At 38.1% G+C, this 15,287-nt stretch overlaps 1 protein-coding gene across 2 annotated transcripts in view; it reads left to right on the forward strand.

Annotated features, from left to right (window-relative positions):
- YTHDC2 (YTH domain containing 2) overlaps positions 1–11,791 on the forward strand; it is a 32,528-nt gene extending 20,737 nt beyond the window's left edge. The window contains exons 17-26 of one of the 2 annotated variants that reach the window (XM_035309962.1): positions 235–361; positions 863–1,068; positions 1,597–1,792; positions 4,636–4,745; positions 5,282–5,574; positions 6,007–6,181; positions 7,204–7,407; positions 10,119–10,301; positions 10,778–10,882; positions 11,030–11,791. In XM_035309962.1, the coding sequence (XP_035165853.1) occupies positions 235–361; positions 863–1,068; positions 1,597–1,792; positions 4,636–4,745; positions 5,282–5,574; positions 6,007–6,181; positions 7,204–7,407; positions 10,119–10,301; positions 10,778–10,858 (1,575 nt within the window). In that variant the 3' untranslated portion in view covers positions 10,859–10,882; positions 11,030–11,791. Of the gene's footprint in view, positions 1–234; positions 362–862; positions 1,069–1,596; positions 1,793–4,635; positions 4,746–5,281; positions 5,575–6,006; positions 6,182–7,203; positions 7,526–7,576; positions 7,685–10,118; positions 10,302–10,777; positions 10,883–11,029 lie in introns of those variants that run through there. The other variant, XR_004746168.1, reaches the window with a different exon arrangement.
- The last annotated feature ends 3,496 nt before the right edge of the window (positions 11,792–15,287 follow it).

The following is a 15,287-nucleotide window of genomic DNA, read 5'->3' on the forward strand; positions in this document are numbered from 1 at the left end:
AGACTTCAAGTTATTGTAACAGGATATAAAATAACTTGGAGATACATTAAGTTAATTTAGAGAATTGGGTAAAAAGAATTTAGTAGTTAATTAGAAAAAAATCTGATTTGATGCATTTCAGTTTGAGAATTGTTTTGTCTTTTTTCTATGTAAATGTTACTGTACTTGAAAAGTACATTTTTTTGGTTTTTAGCTAATCAAATCTAAAGGCAAATGTAAAAATACTCTTTACAGGCGTGGCAGAAGGCACGGAGTGATGGCTGGGAGAGAGCCTTCTGTGAGAAGAACTTTCTTTCTCAAGCCACCATGGAAATCATCATAGGAATGAGAACACAATTGCTTGGTCAGCTTAGAGCTTCAGGTAAGTAGCTCAGATTTTTTTAATGCAGCCTCTGAATCCAAAATAGTGGAAGTGTATATGGATTATAACAAGAATAACATTCACAGGTGTCATATTCCTTTGCTAATTTGAAATAGACCAGTACCCATCCATTCTGGTCATGGTGGAGATACCAGAGAGAGGAGGTGTTGCTGGAAAACAGAATCAGATGCTAATCTTACTGAAAGTACCCTTGTAGTTCTACATTCTACTGGCTTTCATTTGAAATATGACTTTGATATGAGAGATGTTTCCTTGAATTATTATGTTAATCTATTCCTGTATTAGATGTCTCTGTGCTTTAAAAACTAACTGCTTTTTGTGTTAGTACAAAGCACCTTACAAAGGATTTTGCTCGAATAGTTTCTTCTTGGTGCAGTTAAGGTTGGCAATGTGAAAAATGCAGCAAACGTATAGTGAGAAACAAAACTATGAATGTTAAACGCAATCCAGTGTACTACATCTGTATTCTTCCTCGTTCAGGTTTTGTCAGAGCCCGAGGAGGAGCTGATATCAGAGATGTTAACATTAACTCTGAAAACTGGGCTGTAGTTAAAGCTGCCTTGGTAGCTGGGATGTATCCCAACCTAGTACACGTGGACAGGGAAAGCCTGGTTTTGACGGGACCAAAAGAGAAGAAAGTGCGTTTTCATCCTACCTCTGTTCTTAGCCAGCCTCAGTATAAAAAGGTAAAATCCCTTACACTCTTTTGTCAAGTACAGATTCAAAGATATTCTATCGAATTCATGAGTTTTAGAAATGTCCTTTCATAGTTGTACTTTAAAAGTAGCATGCACGTGCAAGTTATTAGACACTACAGTTTTAGGAAATATTTTTCCTGCTGGTTGATGAAACAAAGAATTAAAGGTGGTTTATTTTCTCAGTATTTCACCCAAAATTAATTCAGAAGGAATAATCCTTCTAGGTGGAACAAGACAATATGGCAAAAAAAAAGAAGACTAAAGTCCTAGTTATGAACTCGTGTTAGATAGTAATCTGTGCTCATAGTAGCAAGCAGTTCTGCTCTGAAACTTGGATTTTTAGATGCTAGAAGCAAAATCTTTAAAGGTAGTAGGATGTTCTAAGTAAAATTGAATTGTGTGTGTCTATATCTGTTTTTACATATACATATTTATCTATAAAATGAGAAATGTTAAAATTTATTTCAATTAAAAAGGAGAGGGTAAAACAGCCTAATCTTGATTGCTTCTGTGCAGATTCCACCAGCGAATGGGCAAGCTGCAGCTGTTCAGGCACTCCCCACAGACTGGCTTATATATGATGAAATGACAAGAGCTCACAGGATAGCAAATATCAGATGTTGTTCAGTTGTAACATCTATCACTGTGGCACTCTTCTGTGGTCCAGCTAGGTTACCACGTAACGCTTTGCAGGAGCCTTCATCCCTTCGAGGTATATTGGATTTCAGACTTTGAATGTTTCAGTTTAATACTTATTAGAATGTGATATGGAAGGCTCACTTCACAAGGGTATGTAGTACATGTATTGGCTAATTCTTTAAGCTACAGAGCTAGGGTTCCTATAGCCGTTCTAGAATAGTTTACTGGCTCTGTAAGTAATGGCTCAGTTACGCACAAGAAATTTTCTAACTTAACGTTCTTCCCAAAACACTTTTTGAAATGCTAGATTTTGATTCAATTAAATGTAACTTTTTACTCTTGGTATAATTAGTAATGAAAAACAGAAGATAAGGAACTTCATTCTTCAGTGTACTGTCAGAAATGATCACCATCCCTGACCTTGTATTCTAATGTTCTGCTATATGTAAGGATTATGAAATTTGTCACAGGGATTGTGATCTACATTCTTAATCTACAGTAAGACCTATTCTTGGTAAAGAGTTGATTTTCTTAGCAGTTGTTAATTGATCACGCTAGGGAAACTGCAGTTCCATGTTATACCTACATTCCATTAACAGCCATCATTCCTGAAAAATTACTATATCAAGTATTGTTTCCTTTTTCTCCATATTTGTAACGGGATTCATACCTGGGTGATTTGGATACTGTCTATGCATTAAGGCAGAAGGTTCAGGCTTCCCTGGCATAAGGCAATTTAAGAGTAACAGAGGTTCCCTTCTCCTCTTACTGTTTTATCTGTTTGTGAAAACATAGCATTCAAAATACCTGTGTACTTACTGGACAGAAGCAGCTTTGCTTTCATGCGTCTGAAGTTAGTTAACCAGAAAAATGGGTTGTGAGCAAAGGAATTGTTGAAGTCCCAGAAAATATTTGAATAATTGATTGTATTTTGTACTAATCTAAGAGCATCAGCAGCCTATTGTGTTATGAGAGGTAGAGAACTAGATTTATAGAAGATTGTCACAAGCCTTCAAATATTAGAGAACTTAAATGAGGGAGAAAAGGCTATACCACTGAATGCTGTCTGGACTGAAATGACTTTATTTTAAAGTTGAGGAAATCCCTTCTGACTTACAACTTGATGAATAAGATTATGCTGCTATTTTAACTAATTTGCAATAACATAATTCATAATTAATTCTAAGCTACTTTTAGTTTTGCAGTTCTTGAAACTAGAAAGAAGTGTAGATTCTGTAGCACCTAAGTTCAGAATCTGCCAAAAAATCTCAGGAATAAATTTAGAAGAAACACTGAGGGTAGGTCAGAATGACTACTGTCTCAGGCATGAACACCCTAATCAGGATTAGCTTTGTTATGACAGTAACTGGGTGACCGTAGACCTGGTATGGTACGGAATTAACCTCTTTGTAAACACCAGGATAATGGACACAACCATACAGAGATTCTCATTTAGTATACCCAACTTCTTCCCTAAATCAGTTTGTATAACAAGCCTTAAAAGTGATTGAAAGCTGCTCTGAACTACGTCTGCAGTAGTTCTACCTAGATTGCAGGAGTTGCTAGCAGTTCTTTGCTCTTTGCTCTTCTCCTCCTGCCCCCCTGATCGTACTTAGAGTCTAGGTGGCAAATCCAATAGCAGAAGTCAGTCTTGTCACTCTGAAGGCAGGACCAACACGAGCCTTATCTTTACGGTGATGCTAAGCATTTTTTGACTGGAAAGAAATTGTATGAGGTGTTGGGAAAGGCTGTAATTTCCACAGAGGGCACTTTGATGTGCTGGTACTTAGTTTGAAGATAGGTGTCAAATTTGGAGAATAATTTAGAACTTTTAAATGTAATATTTCTAGAGAAACCAATTGCAACTTTTCTTTTTCCCCCCCAATAAAGATGCAAGTTATATGACATCACTTAAATTAATGCACATGAATATTAATGAATTCATATCAATAAATTATGCTCACATAGTTCTGAAGTATCACAAATTATAGTAATGAAATAAATGCAATTAATATTATGAAATGTGTAATGGCAGTATTAGTACTGAAAAGTGTATAGTATGTACATTTTTTCTCCTACAGATATCTTTGCTGATAGTTTGAACCAGATTATTCAAACAGTAACTCAAACAATTTAGAAACTGTCAGTATGGCAAAATGTATATGGCTTCCAGCTGTAACATGCATTTTAAACATTATCAGTTTTATTCTACTGATAACTTTTAAAAACAATTGGCTATCCTAGTAGCTAGAAGTAATTGGGAATAAAAGTTTCATTCTTTTTTTTTAAAATTTAAGTGGAGTGCTGTAGGGATACAAGCAGAAATAATCTGTCCTGCTGCCTGTTCTCTAGAAATAGTTTGAATCAAAATAAGAGTTTGTTAGAAGCTTTCTTGTCTTGCTCTTTAACTGTTACCATTTTTTTAAAAAGGTGTTTATACTGATTGAACTGGAACGTTTTTCCCTAAGAAATAATAATACTTAATATCTATATAACGAATTTTTTATTTGAGTCTTTAATCTGCTGTTTCACTAGGAAATAATAGAGTGATGTGCAGTTTTGCAAACAACTTCAAGCAAAGGTTTGTGTGATAATGATTCATTGATGTTGATAATGGTTATGTGGGTTGAGTCAAATTATGTCAATACAGCTTCTTATATAGCAGGACCCTCAGCAGGTCTGGATGCTGGAGTTCTGCTACTGAAGCAGAAGTAGCTCAACAGACTTGTTATGGCAATGTGTTTGCATGAAATATGTGATCTTAAAATGTCTCTTTGAAAAGTAGGTGAAATAGTATCAAGTGGAGTTAAATTTAGAAGGCAAGTGGGTTTATTTCAGGTAATACAACAGTGAGTGTTCTTGTAAGTAAAAAATATATAGGAATGTTAATGCACCTTATATATATATTTAATCCAGGGGATGGGGTATCTAATGATAACAGTGATAGTGAGATGGAGGATGAAGCAACTTCTAATTCAGCACTACTGAAGCTAGATGAATGGCTTCATCTCAAACTGGACTCTGAGGTAAGTAATGTGCACAGCTCTGGCTGTTTTAGGAGGCAGAGTTGCTTATGAAACACTGAGTAATCAGATCCAGTAATAATACTATTTCTTGTAGAGATGTTCAAAACTTTGATAACATGGAAGTTGGATTAGAGCCTTCTAAACTCAGTTTACCTCATTTGAGCTAAAGTTTGCATAAGTGATGTCCCCTAGAACTAAGCCCACTTATATGAAGCATGCATACATTGAGACTGGGTGGAGAGAAAAAGCATAAGTCATTTAATGACTTAAAGTGAAAAATAAGTCCTGCAAGTTTACTGTATAATGACTTGAATTTGGTGCAGAGCTGGTTGAAATAAAAGATTCTAATAATGACTTTTAAGCACTTAGCAGCTTTCTTCAAACATTTGTTTTTCTCTGGCTTCCCCTACAGTTTAATCTTGCCCTTCGGCTTGGACTCTACTTGTTCTAGAATGCCAGATGCTGCCTGATAAGTCTGAGTGTACCTGTCTGATCTCACTTTCATTAGTGTTTAACAAAATTGAAATTCGTTACAGGCTGCTGGTTTGCTGTTGCAACTCAGACAGAAGTGGCATAGCTTATTTCTGCGTCGTATGCGAGCTCCTTCTAAACCATGGTCTCAAGTTGATGAAACGATAATAAAAGCAATCATAACTGTTTTAAGTACTGAAGAACAGTCTGCCGGTTTGCAGCAGCCTTCAGGAATTGGTCAGAGGCCAAGGCCTATGTCTTCTGAAGAACTTCCTTTAGCAAATACATGGAGGTCAACCAGCGGTAGAAAAAGCTCAGCAGAAACTGAATTGTCCAATGACTCCTCTAATGCTGAAAAGTAAGCTTTTGAGATCTTCTAGAACATAAGCAGTATTTTTGTTATCTGTAAAAGCATCACTTGAATTTCTGCTAGTCATATAAAGGAAGAAAAAAATGGAAATATAGATGGAAGAATTGGTACTTTCCTGTAGTATACTGTAGTTGTGATTTCACTGGTAAGTATTTGGTATGTATGCATGCTCTTTGAGAGGACATTCAGGAATGTCGTTCATGAACTGTGTTCTCTGGGAAGAAGTATCAGAAGATTTGATGCTAGCATGCAAAAACAATGCATAAATATATATATATATTAATTGTTATTAAAGTGTTTGATATTGTTTGGAATTACTGTAATTGCATATTCATGGAACAGGCTGATATGTACATGTAAATTCTTCTGTATCAAACTCTTGTATCTTAAAATCATCCTATACCTACCTTTACTTTTTAGAGTTTTAATGAAATCTATGCCTCCAGCATTCCAGCCAAAGAAATGCAAGGAAAAGAACACTTTGCATTCCAAACGAACATCAGATGACAGGTCAGATCAATCATCAGCGAGGTCTACGGACAGTAGTAGCTATCCTAGCCCATGTGCTAGTCCTTCTTCGACAATATCTGGAAAGGTAGAGTTCTCATAAATTATCCCCCTCTGGTACCAACAGAACTTCAAAAATAAATTCACTGATACTTTTCAACAACATTATAGAACTTAGATTTTCATTTTTTTTAACAGCTGTGTAACATTTATTTTTGGAAGCTAAAACCTAGACTAAATATCCTCATTACGCTAGTTTAGTACAGCAAAAAATATTCTTTGTACAGTGCTGAGTTAAAAGCTATCCAAAACATAAAAGCTGAAGTAAAGCTATCCAAATAAAAATATCATTTTTTTAACTGCATATAATAGGCAGCGAAGGTGTTCTGATTTCTTCTCTGAATTAGTGTATATAATACAGATCTGAAAGATAATACACTTCTGAATTTGCTTTTTGTGTTTTCACACCTCTGTTTTCATAATGGCATACGCTGAGATACCGATTCTTTGTTTTTTTTGTTACCTGCCTTACTTATTTAATAACAATTATTTTAACAAAGCATGCATTTTTATTGAAGTCACTGGTGTAATTCTCCCTGCGTACTTAGTAAACCAAAGTAATACTAAACCAATAACTAAGAAGAAAACCTGTTGTTCCCCTAGGCAGTGACTTATTGGAAGACTTAATAATTTCTCTTAGGTCTTTCAATTTTTAAATTCAGCCAGTGTAAAAGAGTGTTTCCTGAAGGTAGAATTATGAGTAGTGCACTTAAAGTTAATTCTCCTAGACTGCAGCTTAGTTTCACCTGAAGGTGTGTCAGACTTCAAAGAAGTTTAGTTAATCACTGAACAGTTTAGGCATATGCTGCCATACTTCATTGCTTTTCCTCACGAATGATTGCTTTGGAAAATGCTTCAAAAATGTGAAAAACAGACCTGAAATTCATTTTAAAAAACAATCCAGGCAGAACCACCACAGATGTTCTGTGCTTCTAGCAGAATATGGGGATGGAGGGCAGGAATGCAGTTCAGTTTTATCTTCGTTTACTAAAATGCTTTAAAAGTAAAACCGTAGAGCCTGACTTACTTTGTTAATTTATTTTTTTTCAGGGTTCCAAATCTCCTTCCCCTAGATCAAATATGCCAGTTCGGTACTTCATAATGAAAAGTAGCAACCTGCAAAACCTTGACATTTCTCAACGGAAAGGTATATGGTCTACAATGCCAAACAATGAACGAAAACTAAATAGAGCTTTCTGGGAGAGCAGCATGGTTTACTTAATATTTTCTGTTCAAGGATCTGGACACTTTCAGGTGAGTCTGTGGTTAATACTAAATGTTAGCTCTGATTGATAGTTCAGTAGATGAATACGTCTGGTGCAGAGGTTTTTGCTCCTAAAAGGACTTTTGACCTTTTACTTAGAGTAGAAAAGCAAATGTATCTAGTGGCTGAGGAAAGAGTTCTTCATTCTTCTGGTAATATGCCTTTTCAGGTAACTCAACCTCTTGCTCAAAGTCTAGTAGTGAATTGCCTTCAAACATTTGTCAGAATGCTTACGACCTACATTAATCTGTTTAAAGCAGACGCACATAGACACTCAAAAAAAAAAAAAAAGGCAAGGGTTTGCTACCTTTTTCTTTACATGCCAAAACTAACACTGTAAATGTTAGTAGATGACTAAGCAGCTAAAATCCAATGGCAGCTTTCTAAATTTAGGAAACTCCTAGATGTCCCTGACTAACTTGAATGATAGCTGTTTTGCTTGAACAGTAATTTATAAAATCTATGAGAGGGGGAAGTCATACCATGATACTTGCAGAGCTTTCTCTTGAATTGTCAAATGTTTAGGTTAGAGGGTGTGATCAGTGTGACCTATATAAAATGTACTGTAATGGTTTAAAAATTCTAGCTTAGCAAGATTTGTCAACAAAAGATGTCCAATTTGAAGTTAAAGACCTGACCTGGTAGCATAAAGTTGCATGTTAACTGTGTTGTAGAGAAGGGTGAACTCAGTTATGGGCAACCAAAGTTTGTCTTTTTATATAAAATCTATTTATAAAAGTCAGCTAAATGTAGAAATCTAACAAACTAGTCAAATTACATCTGTATTGATGCCATCTGATAGTTTGGCAAATGCAGATGTGCTATTGGAAAGAAATTTTCGGCATGCTGGTTGGTTATGAAAATGGTCTGCTGTACTGGGGCTCTTGAAGAAGGAAACAGGCTAGGAAATATATCATGAAATCTGGAGTGTGGGCAGTTGATGTTGCCTTGCCCTCTGGTTTTGACAATACAATGAACGTTCATGAAAATGTGAGACATACTACTGTTACTGTTCTCTTGCACCAAGTATGTCTTTACTTTCCACTTTTTTTAAACCTCCATTCCTTCTATTAATTTTCATTTAAGATTGTCTTGAGCTATCTAGGACTGTGGTGGTTTAACAGCATTAGATAGACAAGTTCCACCATGCTGCTCTCTCACTTCCCCTCCTCAAAAAGATGAGAAATTATGATGGAAAAAGAGCTCATGGACTGACATAAGGATGGGAGATCACTTGCCAATTACCATCATGAATAAAACAGACAGCCTAAAGGGGATTAATGTAACTTATTGCCTCCTAATAACAGACTAGAACAGCTTGAACTAAAAGTAAACTACAAGCACCATCCCTTCTACCCCATGTATCCTATTCTATCTCTTCTCCCGAAGCAGAGCAGGCAAATGATGAACGGAGGTTGTGGTCAGTCCTTAGGCCTGTGGCCTGCTCCTGCAGGGGCTCATCTCCATGAGCCACAGCCTCCTCCAGGCCACATCCATCTGCTCCACCGGGGGCTCCTCCATGGGCTGCAGTGTGGAGATCTGCTCCATGTGGGACCCGTGGGCTGCAGGGGGACAGCCTGCCCCACCTGGTGGAGCAGGGGAACTTCTGGTGGAGCAGGGGAACTCCACAGGCAGCAGGGGAACTTCTGCTTCGTGCCTGGAGCACCTCCTGCTCTCCTTCTGCACTGGCCTCGGGCTCTGCAGGGCTGGTTCTCATCCCTTTCTCCCAGCTGTTGTTGCCCAGCAGTACTTTCCCTTCATTAACTCTGCTCTCCCAGATGTCCACCCAGCATCACTCATGGCTCAGCTCTGGCCAGCAGCAGGTGCCTTTTGGAGCAGCTGGAGCTGGCTCTGCTCTGACATGGGGCAGCTGCTGGGCTCTGCTCACAGAGGCCACCCCTGCAGCACCCTGCTGTTACCAAAACCTTGCCGTGCCATGTCATTCCAGTTCAGTGTCTTAAACTTAGTGTGTGCTGGTACTTCAGGAGTCCAAGAAGAGCAATGCCCTACATATGTCATGGCTGGCACTGAATGGTTGCATTGGGAGCATGTGTATTTTTTTTTTTTGGGGGGTGGGGGGGTGGGGGGGGAAGGGTAGGAGGCAAGTAGGGGTGTCCTGCTTAAAGAACTGAGAAGAAATTTTGGGTTTAGAATTTCTCTAATTTCCTGTCTGTATACTTGTCTTTTTGGAATTTCTTTCCAATTTTTTGAAGAATAAGAAAACCAAACCCACTCTGACTTCTTTCTTTGATTAACAGCTATGTTAAAATTTCATATAGAGTCAATAGAACAGGGAATGAGAATGAAGGAATATATTTCTGTAAAAAATACCTACAGCTAGCAAAGAATAACTAATGGACTGTTTTCTAGTAGAACACTTATCTTGATCCCTTACACTTAAATGCTTTTACAACATATTTTAAGCTTTGTAAAAAGTTTAGTCTTTTAGCGGTAGTTACGAGCGATTGAGAGGTATTCTCAATGGTCAAATTCTAGAAGGAATATTTGAAATGGAAAAATGAAAGATAACTTTAATTTTCTAGATGTAAACATTTTAAAATATCCAGCTTCTTGGGGAGAGACTGAGAATCACTCAAACTAATTTGAAAGTTTAGTCTCCAGTCCAATCATTACTTAACTTCAAAGTAAGTAGATCTAATCTAACTGTGTTTTTCCTTTCACATTTCAATTTTTGCTCCAGGGATTTGCCAGAATGTCTTCTGAGATAGGGAGTGAGAAAAGTCAAGAGTGGGGATCTGCTGGCTTAGGAGGTGTATTTAAGGTGGAGTGGATCCGAAAAGAAAGCATTCCTTTTCAGTTTGCACACCATTTGCTCAACCCTTGGAATGACAATAAGAAAGTACAAATAAGCAGAGATGGCCAGGTAATATTACTGTCTTATATCATCTCCATTACATGATGGAACTATGTTGGCTTTATTTTTACCTTCTTTAGACTTGACATCTATCAGCTGTCCTGATGTATTTGTTAATCTGAATCACAGTTCATTGATGCACTCTGCATATTCCGCTAATGCGTTACTGTTGAACTAATGGAGCCTTTGCTGTGGAATAAGAAAAAGTTCATATGGTAGAAGAAGCATTATTTGGAAGAATTTTGCACTACACCTTTGAAGTAATAGGTCAGGTTGTAGAAACTGTTACCGACTTGTTGCCTTAATGTGTATTGTATTTATGCTTTCAACAGAACTACATACTCCATGTGGAAAGTCTTCTCTAAAATTACATTATTTCTTCATACTCAAAAATTACTAGTTACGATCTATATCTGAAAATTTAGTTTCTGTATGTTCAATAGTAGCAGGAGAAATAACTTCTCAGATTTCCTGCTTGTTTCTAGGAGCTGGAACCCCAAGTTGGAGAGCAGTTGCTACAGCTTTGGGATCATACTCCTTTAGCAGAAAAAACTCAACTGAGTTGAGGATGTAAAGTAAATATAGTACAGGTAGGTGATTTCATGTATTTGCTTTTTATGATAGAGGAAAAGCTATCTATATACAATATATCCTTAGTGTTTGTTTTTGCAGTTTGTTGATTAACAACTACAGTTAGTAATGAATGTTCTTTTCTTCTTGCTTTTTCTTTTTTTCAGACATGGTTGTCAAAACATCACTTAAAAGTGGTAGAACCAGCAGTGTGCCTACAACATAAAGATGAGGAAGAAGGTGGTGCAAGAAACTCCTGAAGTTGTTAGTAACGCTGTTCAGCTAGCAAGGGGGAGTGCGGGGGAAGAAATTATGCTGGTTTTAGTATTTGTGTTTTAACAATAATGCTATTCACCAGCCTGGTTTTGACCAAATTGTATTTTTTAACTAGGTTATTTTGTACGTGGTGGATATTTAGAAAAATGGTTTAATTCTGAACCAAGTTTGAACCAATGGGCCATGTTAAGTTTGTGGGCTTTAAACAGCACAGCAAGTAGTTTAAATGCACAGTTTACACTTGAAACTTTATCCACACAGTAAAAAGTGGAAAACAGTGTAATATTAATTAATCTTGCAATTTGCTTAAAATGAATAAATTGAGAATTTTTGTCTCCAAATACACTTCAAGGTTCTGTGTATTGTTTCAAATTCTATATGCACAGTGTGAGAGAGCAGTATACATTCAGATGAACAGCTGGGCAGCTGGTGAATGTCAGTTTGTTTAAATACATAAATAAAAGGAGTGTGAGACTTCTTTGAGAGTAGATTGGTCCAATGTGTACTTCCAGTTTCAATTGTTTTTGATTTTCTAAAGGTATTTGCACTTTGGCAAGCTGAAATAATCTTTCAAAGGCCTGGTGCCAAGTGGAACTCCTAAGAGGGCACTAACGTGGGCATTATTACAAGGTGATTTTGCTGTCTTTCAAAAAGTACAGCTTTCTTCATTTTGAGCTTCTCCTTTAAAGTTAACTTACTGTTTTATGGGGCTGGTATAAATTCAGTCTATTCACTGTCAGCATGATGTTTGTAGTTACTTTTAAAATAAACTGAGAGCTTTTTCTGCTTCTGAGCCTTTTCTTACATTCTCAATGTCTAATAAAAATATTCATACAGAGTTCAGAATACCCAGTGTACTCATTCTTGCATACTGTGTAGGGACTGCTATGCATTAACTATCGGTTTTGTGTTTCCACAACTGAGTTTTTGTAAAGCTGGTATTGTCTAATAATGGTGTTGCGGGAGACCATGGATGCAGTGGAGGTGTGAGGCTAGTATTGCTTTCTCCAGTACTTCTGGGCCTGTGCACACAAAACAAGGTCGGGTAGTATTGTTTTGTACAGCATTTCAGGGCCCAATGCACACCAGGGATAGAAGTGGAGCAGAGGGGCAGCAGGGGTGGTACATGATCAGTTAACAAACCCAAGTGGTGCTTCTGTGGCTTGACAATAAAAAATAATAATAATAATAATGTAGTTAGGGAGTTCAGCATTCCCTGAGGTTGCACCAGCAAAGTCTTGTCCAGAGAAGAGGCTGTGTCCTGCTTCTTGCCTGTCTGACAGCTGTGGTTGTGTAAGTCAGCCTTCAGGAGCCCAGATACTAGGTCTAGCCCAGTCTTAGTGAATTATTGGACTTTCTGTCTTTATGATGTAGCTAATTATACTACTAATCTGTATTTATTCCTATACCATTATTTGGAGAAAAACTGTTTATCCCTTAAGATTGTGGTATATGTTACCATATCCCAGGGCTTGGCAGGGATATGGTAGCTGCCTTAAAACGTTGCTGTCCCAGCCTAAACTTTGTAAACCTTGTTTACCAACAAGTGACCATACCTCTATTTGTTCTTTCTGCCTCACATTTTCCAGTGTGCATTGGGCTCCCTGTTGCATTGTATAGGTTTCAAGGGTACATATGGGAAACTTCTTTTAAGTTTCTTCAAATGTAAGAATAGGAATTCATAGCTCTTTTCCTGAGTTTTAAACATCACTGATAGTATGCTCTCCTTTCATTCTTTAATAATTACTGCTTAGAAGAGAGAGATGACTTAAATTCTAGAATGGACAGCATTTTTTTCATTCAAACACTTAAGAGGAGGAAAAAAAATAGTCATGTTTGGGGAAGAAGAAAGAGGTAAATATTTTTTTAGTAATGTAAATATCCTTGTACTTTTTCCAGGAAAACTTTGTTGATAACCTACACCAACTAAAACTTCTGGGATGTCCAATGATTTTTTTTTTTTTTTAATTTTTTACCCCGCATGTGTGTATAGGTTTATGTGGCAAGGTTGGGTAGCCAGGTGAGGCTGTAAAGGTGTCCTCTGTAGAAGAGACCAGGAGCTGTCACTGTGTCAGGTAAAGCCAATTGCAGCCAGCTCCAAAAGGGACTAATGCTGAGCCCCATCACTGACATTGGTTGTGCCAGTATGATTACATATTTAAGAAGGGGTAAAAATAAAACACTATGCAGCAGCAGACAGGAGAGAGCAGTGAGAATGTGAGAGAAGCAGCCCTGGAGCTCCCAGGTGAGTGCAGCAGGAGGGCAGGAGGAGCTCCAGGCAGGCAGCAGCAGTTCCCCTGTGGCCTGTGCAGGGAGAGGCCCCTGGTGGAGCAGGCTGTCCCCCTGCAGCCCAGGGGTCCCACATGGAGCAGATCTCCACGCTGCAGCCCGTGGAGGAGCCCCCGCTGGAGCAGGTGGATGTGGCCTGGAGGAGGCTGCGGCCCATGGAGAGCCCCCGCAGGAGCAGGCCCCGGGCCGGAGCTGCAGCCCGTGGAGAGGAGCCCACGCAGGAGCAGGGGGGCTTGGGGGAGCTGTGTGGGAGCAGCTCTTGAAGAGCTGCTGCCTGTGGGCAGACCCCACAGGCTCAGTTTGGGAAGGGAGGGACCTGTGGAAGGGACCATCCAGTGGGAGGGACCCCACATGGAGCAGGGGCACGGAGTGACCGTGAAGGAGCGGCGGAGATGAAGTGCTATGGACTGACTGCAGCCCCCATTCTGTGCTGCTTGTGGTGAGGAGGGTAAGCGTGAAGAGTTGGTTGAGCCTAGGAAGGAGGAGGGCTAGGAGGAAGGTGTTTTGAATATATTTTTTTATTTCTTCTCTGCTCTACACTGTTATCATTTGACAATAAATTAAATCAATCTTCTCCAAATTGAGTACGTCTTACCTGTGATGCTGATTGGTGAGTGCTCACTGTACTTACCTCTAGAGTTTTATTCCATCATGCTTCCTGCTTTGTTCTGGTGAGGAAAGGAAGTGTGATAGTATGGTGGTGGACACCACACAGGTTTATCACAGCACGATGTGAGAGCGTTTTGAAATGAGCATTTCAAAACGTGTTCATTGAATTCATTGCTCTGACTGTAGTTGGCAGGAATGCCCGTAGAATCAAACATTTAAGTAAAAGTAATCCCGCACTCAGTTTCAAGCTCTAGGAGGGTACACAGGAGCTAATTACATATCGAGAGGTGGTCTTAAAAGCAGACTTGAAGCTACTCTCCTGCCATGATCTGTCAATGTTTTCATGATGATCAAACTTAACACGGTTGGTTTCATTTTACTGGTAAGCAAATGTTTTAAACCAGGGTTCACAGGGCTTTGCTTTTTTCATATCTTTGATAATTTTAATGACAAAACTCTCATAACTCCATACTCATGGTGAGGATTTTTACTTAATGTGATATTTTTGGTTCTATTAATTGGAAATCCTGTTTTTTATTTTATTTTTCCCCTAATTGTACTCTATCTTGCTCATTTATACTTTCTGCTTTCTCTCCTTTTCCTATGAAGTTGCATGTAACTTTATATGTATTTGGGAGTGTCGTTAGTGTCTGAATAAAATCTCAACTCAGGAAAGACATATCAGAGATAAGAAAACAAATCTAAGAGACTTGTCTGGAAGCTACCGAAGCATTGAAAAGTCCTCTATGTCAAAATATTTACGTTAATTTTTGATTCATGATTTTAAATAAAGTTTACTTCTGATCTCTATAATTACAAGTTCAGTGCCACAGCGTGTCAGTGAATCAGTGACTTCTGAGCCTGCCTTTACAAGAGACAATCAAGTGGTAGTTGTTGCAGCTCATCCTTTGAACTTCAGCAATAATAACATATGGTCTGTAAAACTGAATATAAATGCTTTTTCTGTAAATGGCAACACTTCCATTTGCCTATGTTAAACCTTTAAGGAGCATCATATGGTAGCTTTAAATGTTCAGACTGGTTAAATCTTTAGTAGATTTAAATATTTTCATTTTTTTGACGTGAAGTACTAGAAGAGGTTATTTTGAGCAAAGGAATACTGAGAAAATACAATGCATAGTAACCTTGTTTTGCTGTGCAAAGTCATTTGCTGACATATCTCTGAATAAAAAATACAAAGGAAAATATTACATTTGTTCATTGTCAGTCCATTGTCATCTGAATTGTACA

Source organism: Oxyura jamaicensis, chromosome Z, assembly GCF_011077185.1.
Source record: "Oxyura jamaicensis isolate SHBP4307 breed ruddy duck chromosome Z, BPBGC_Ojam_1.0, whole genome shotgun sequence".
NCBI classification, from domain to species: domain Eukaryota; kingdom Metazoa; phylum Chordata; class Aves; order Anseriformes; family Anatidae; genus Oxyura; species Oxyura jamaicensis.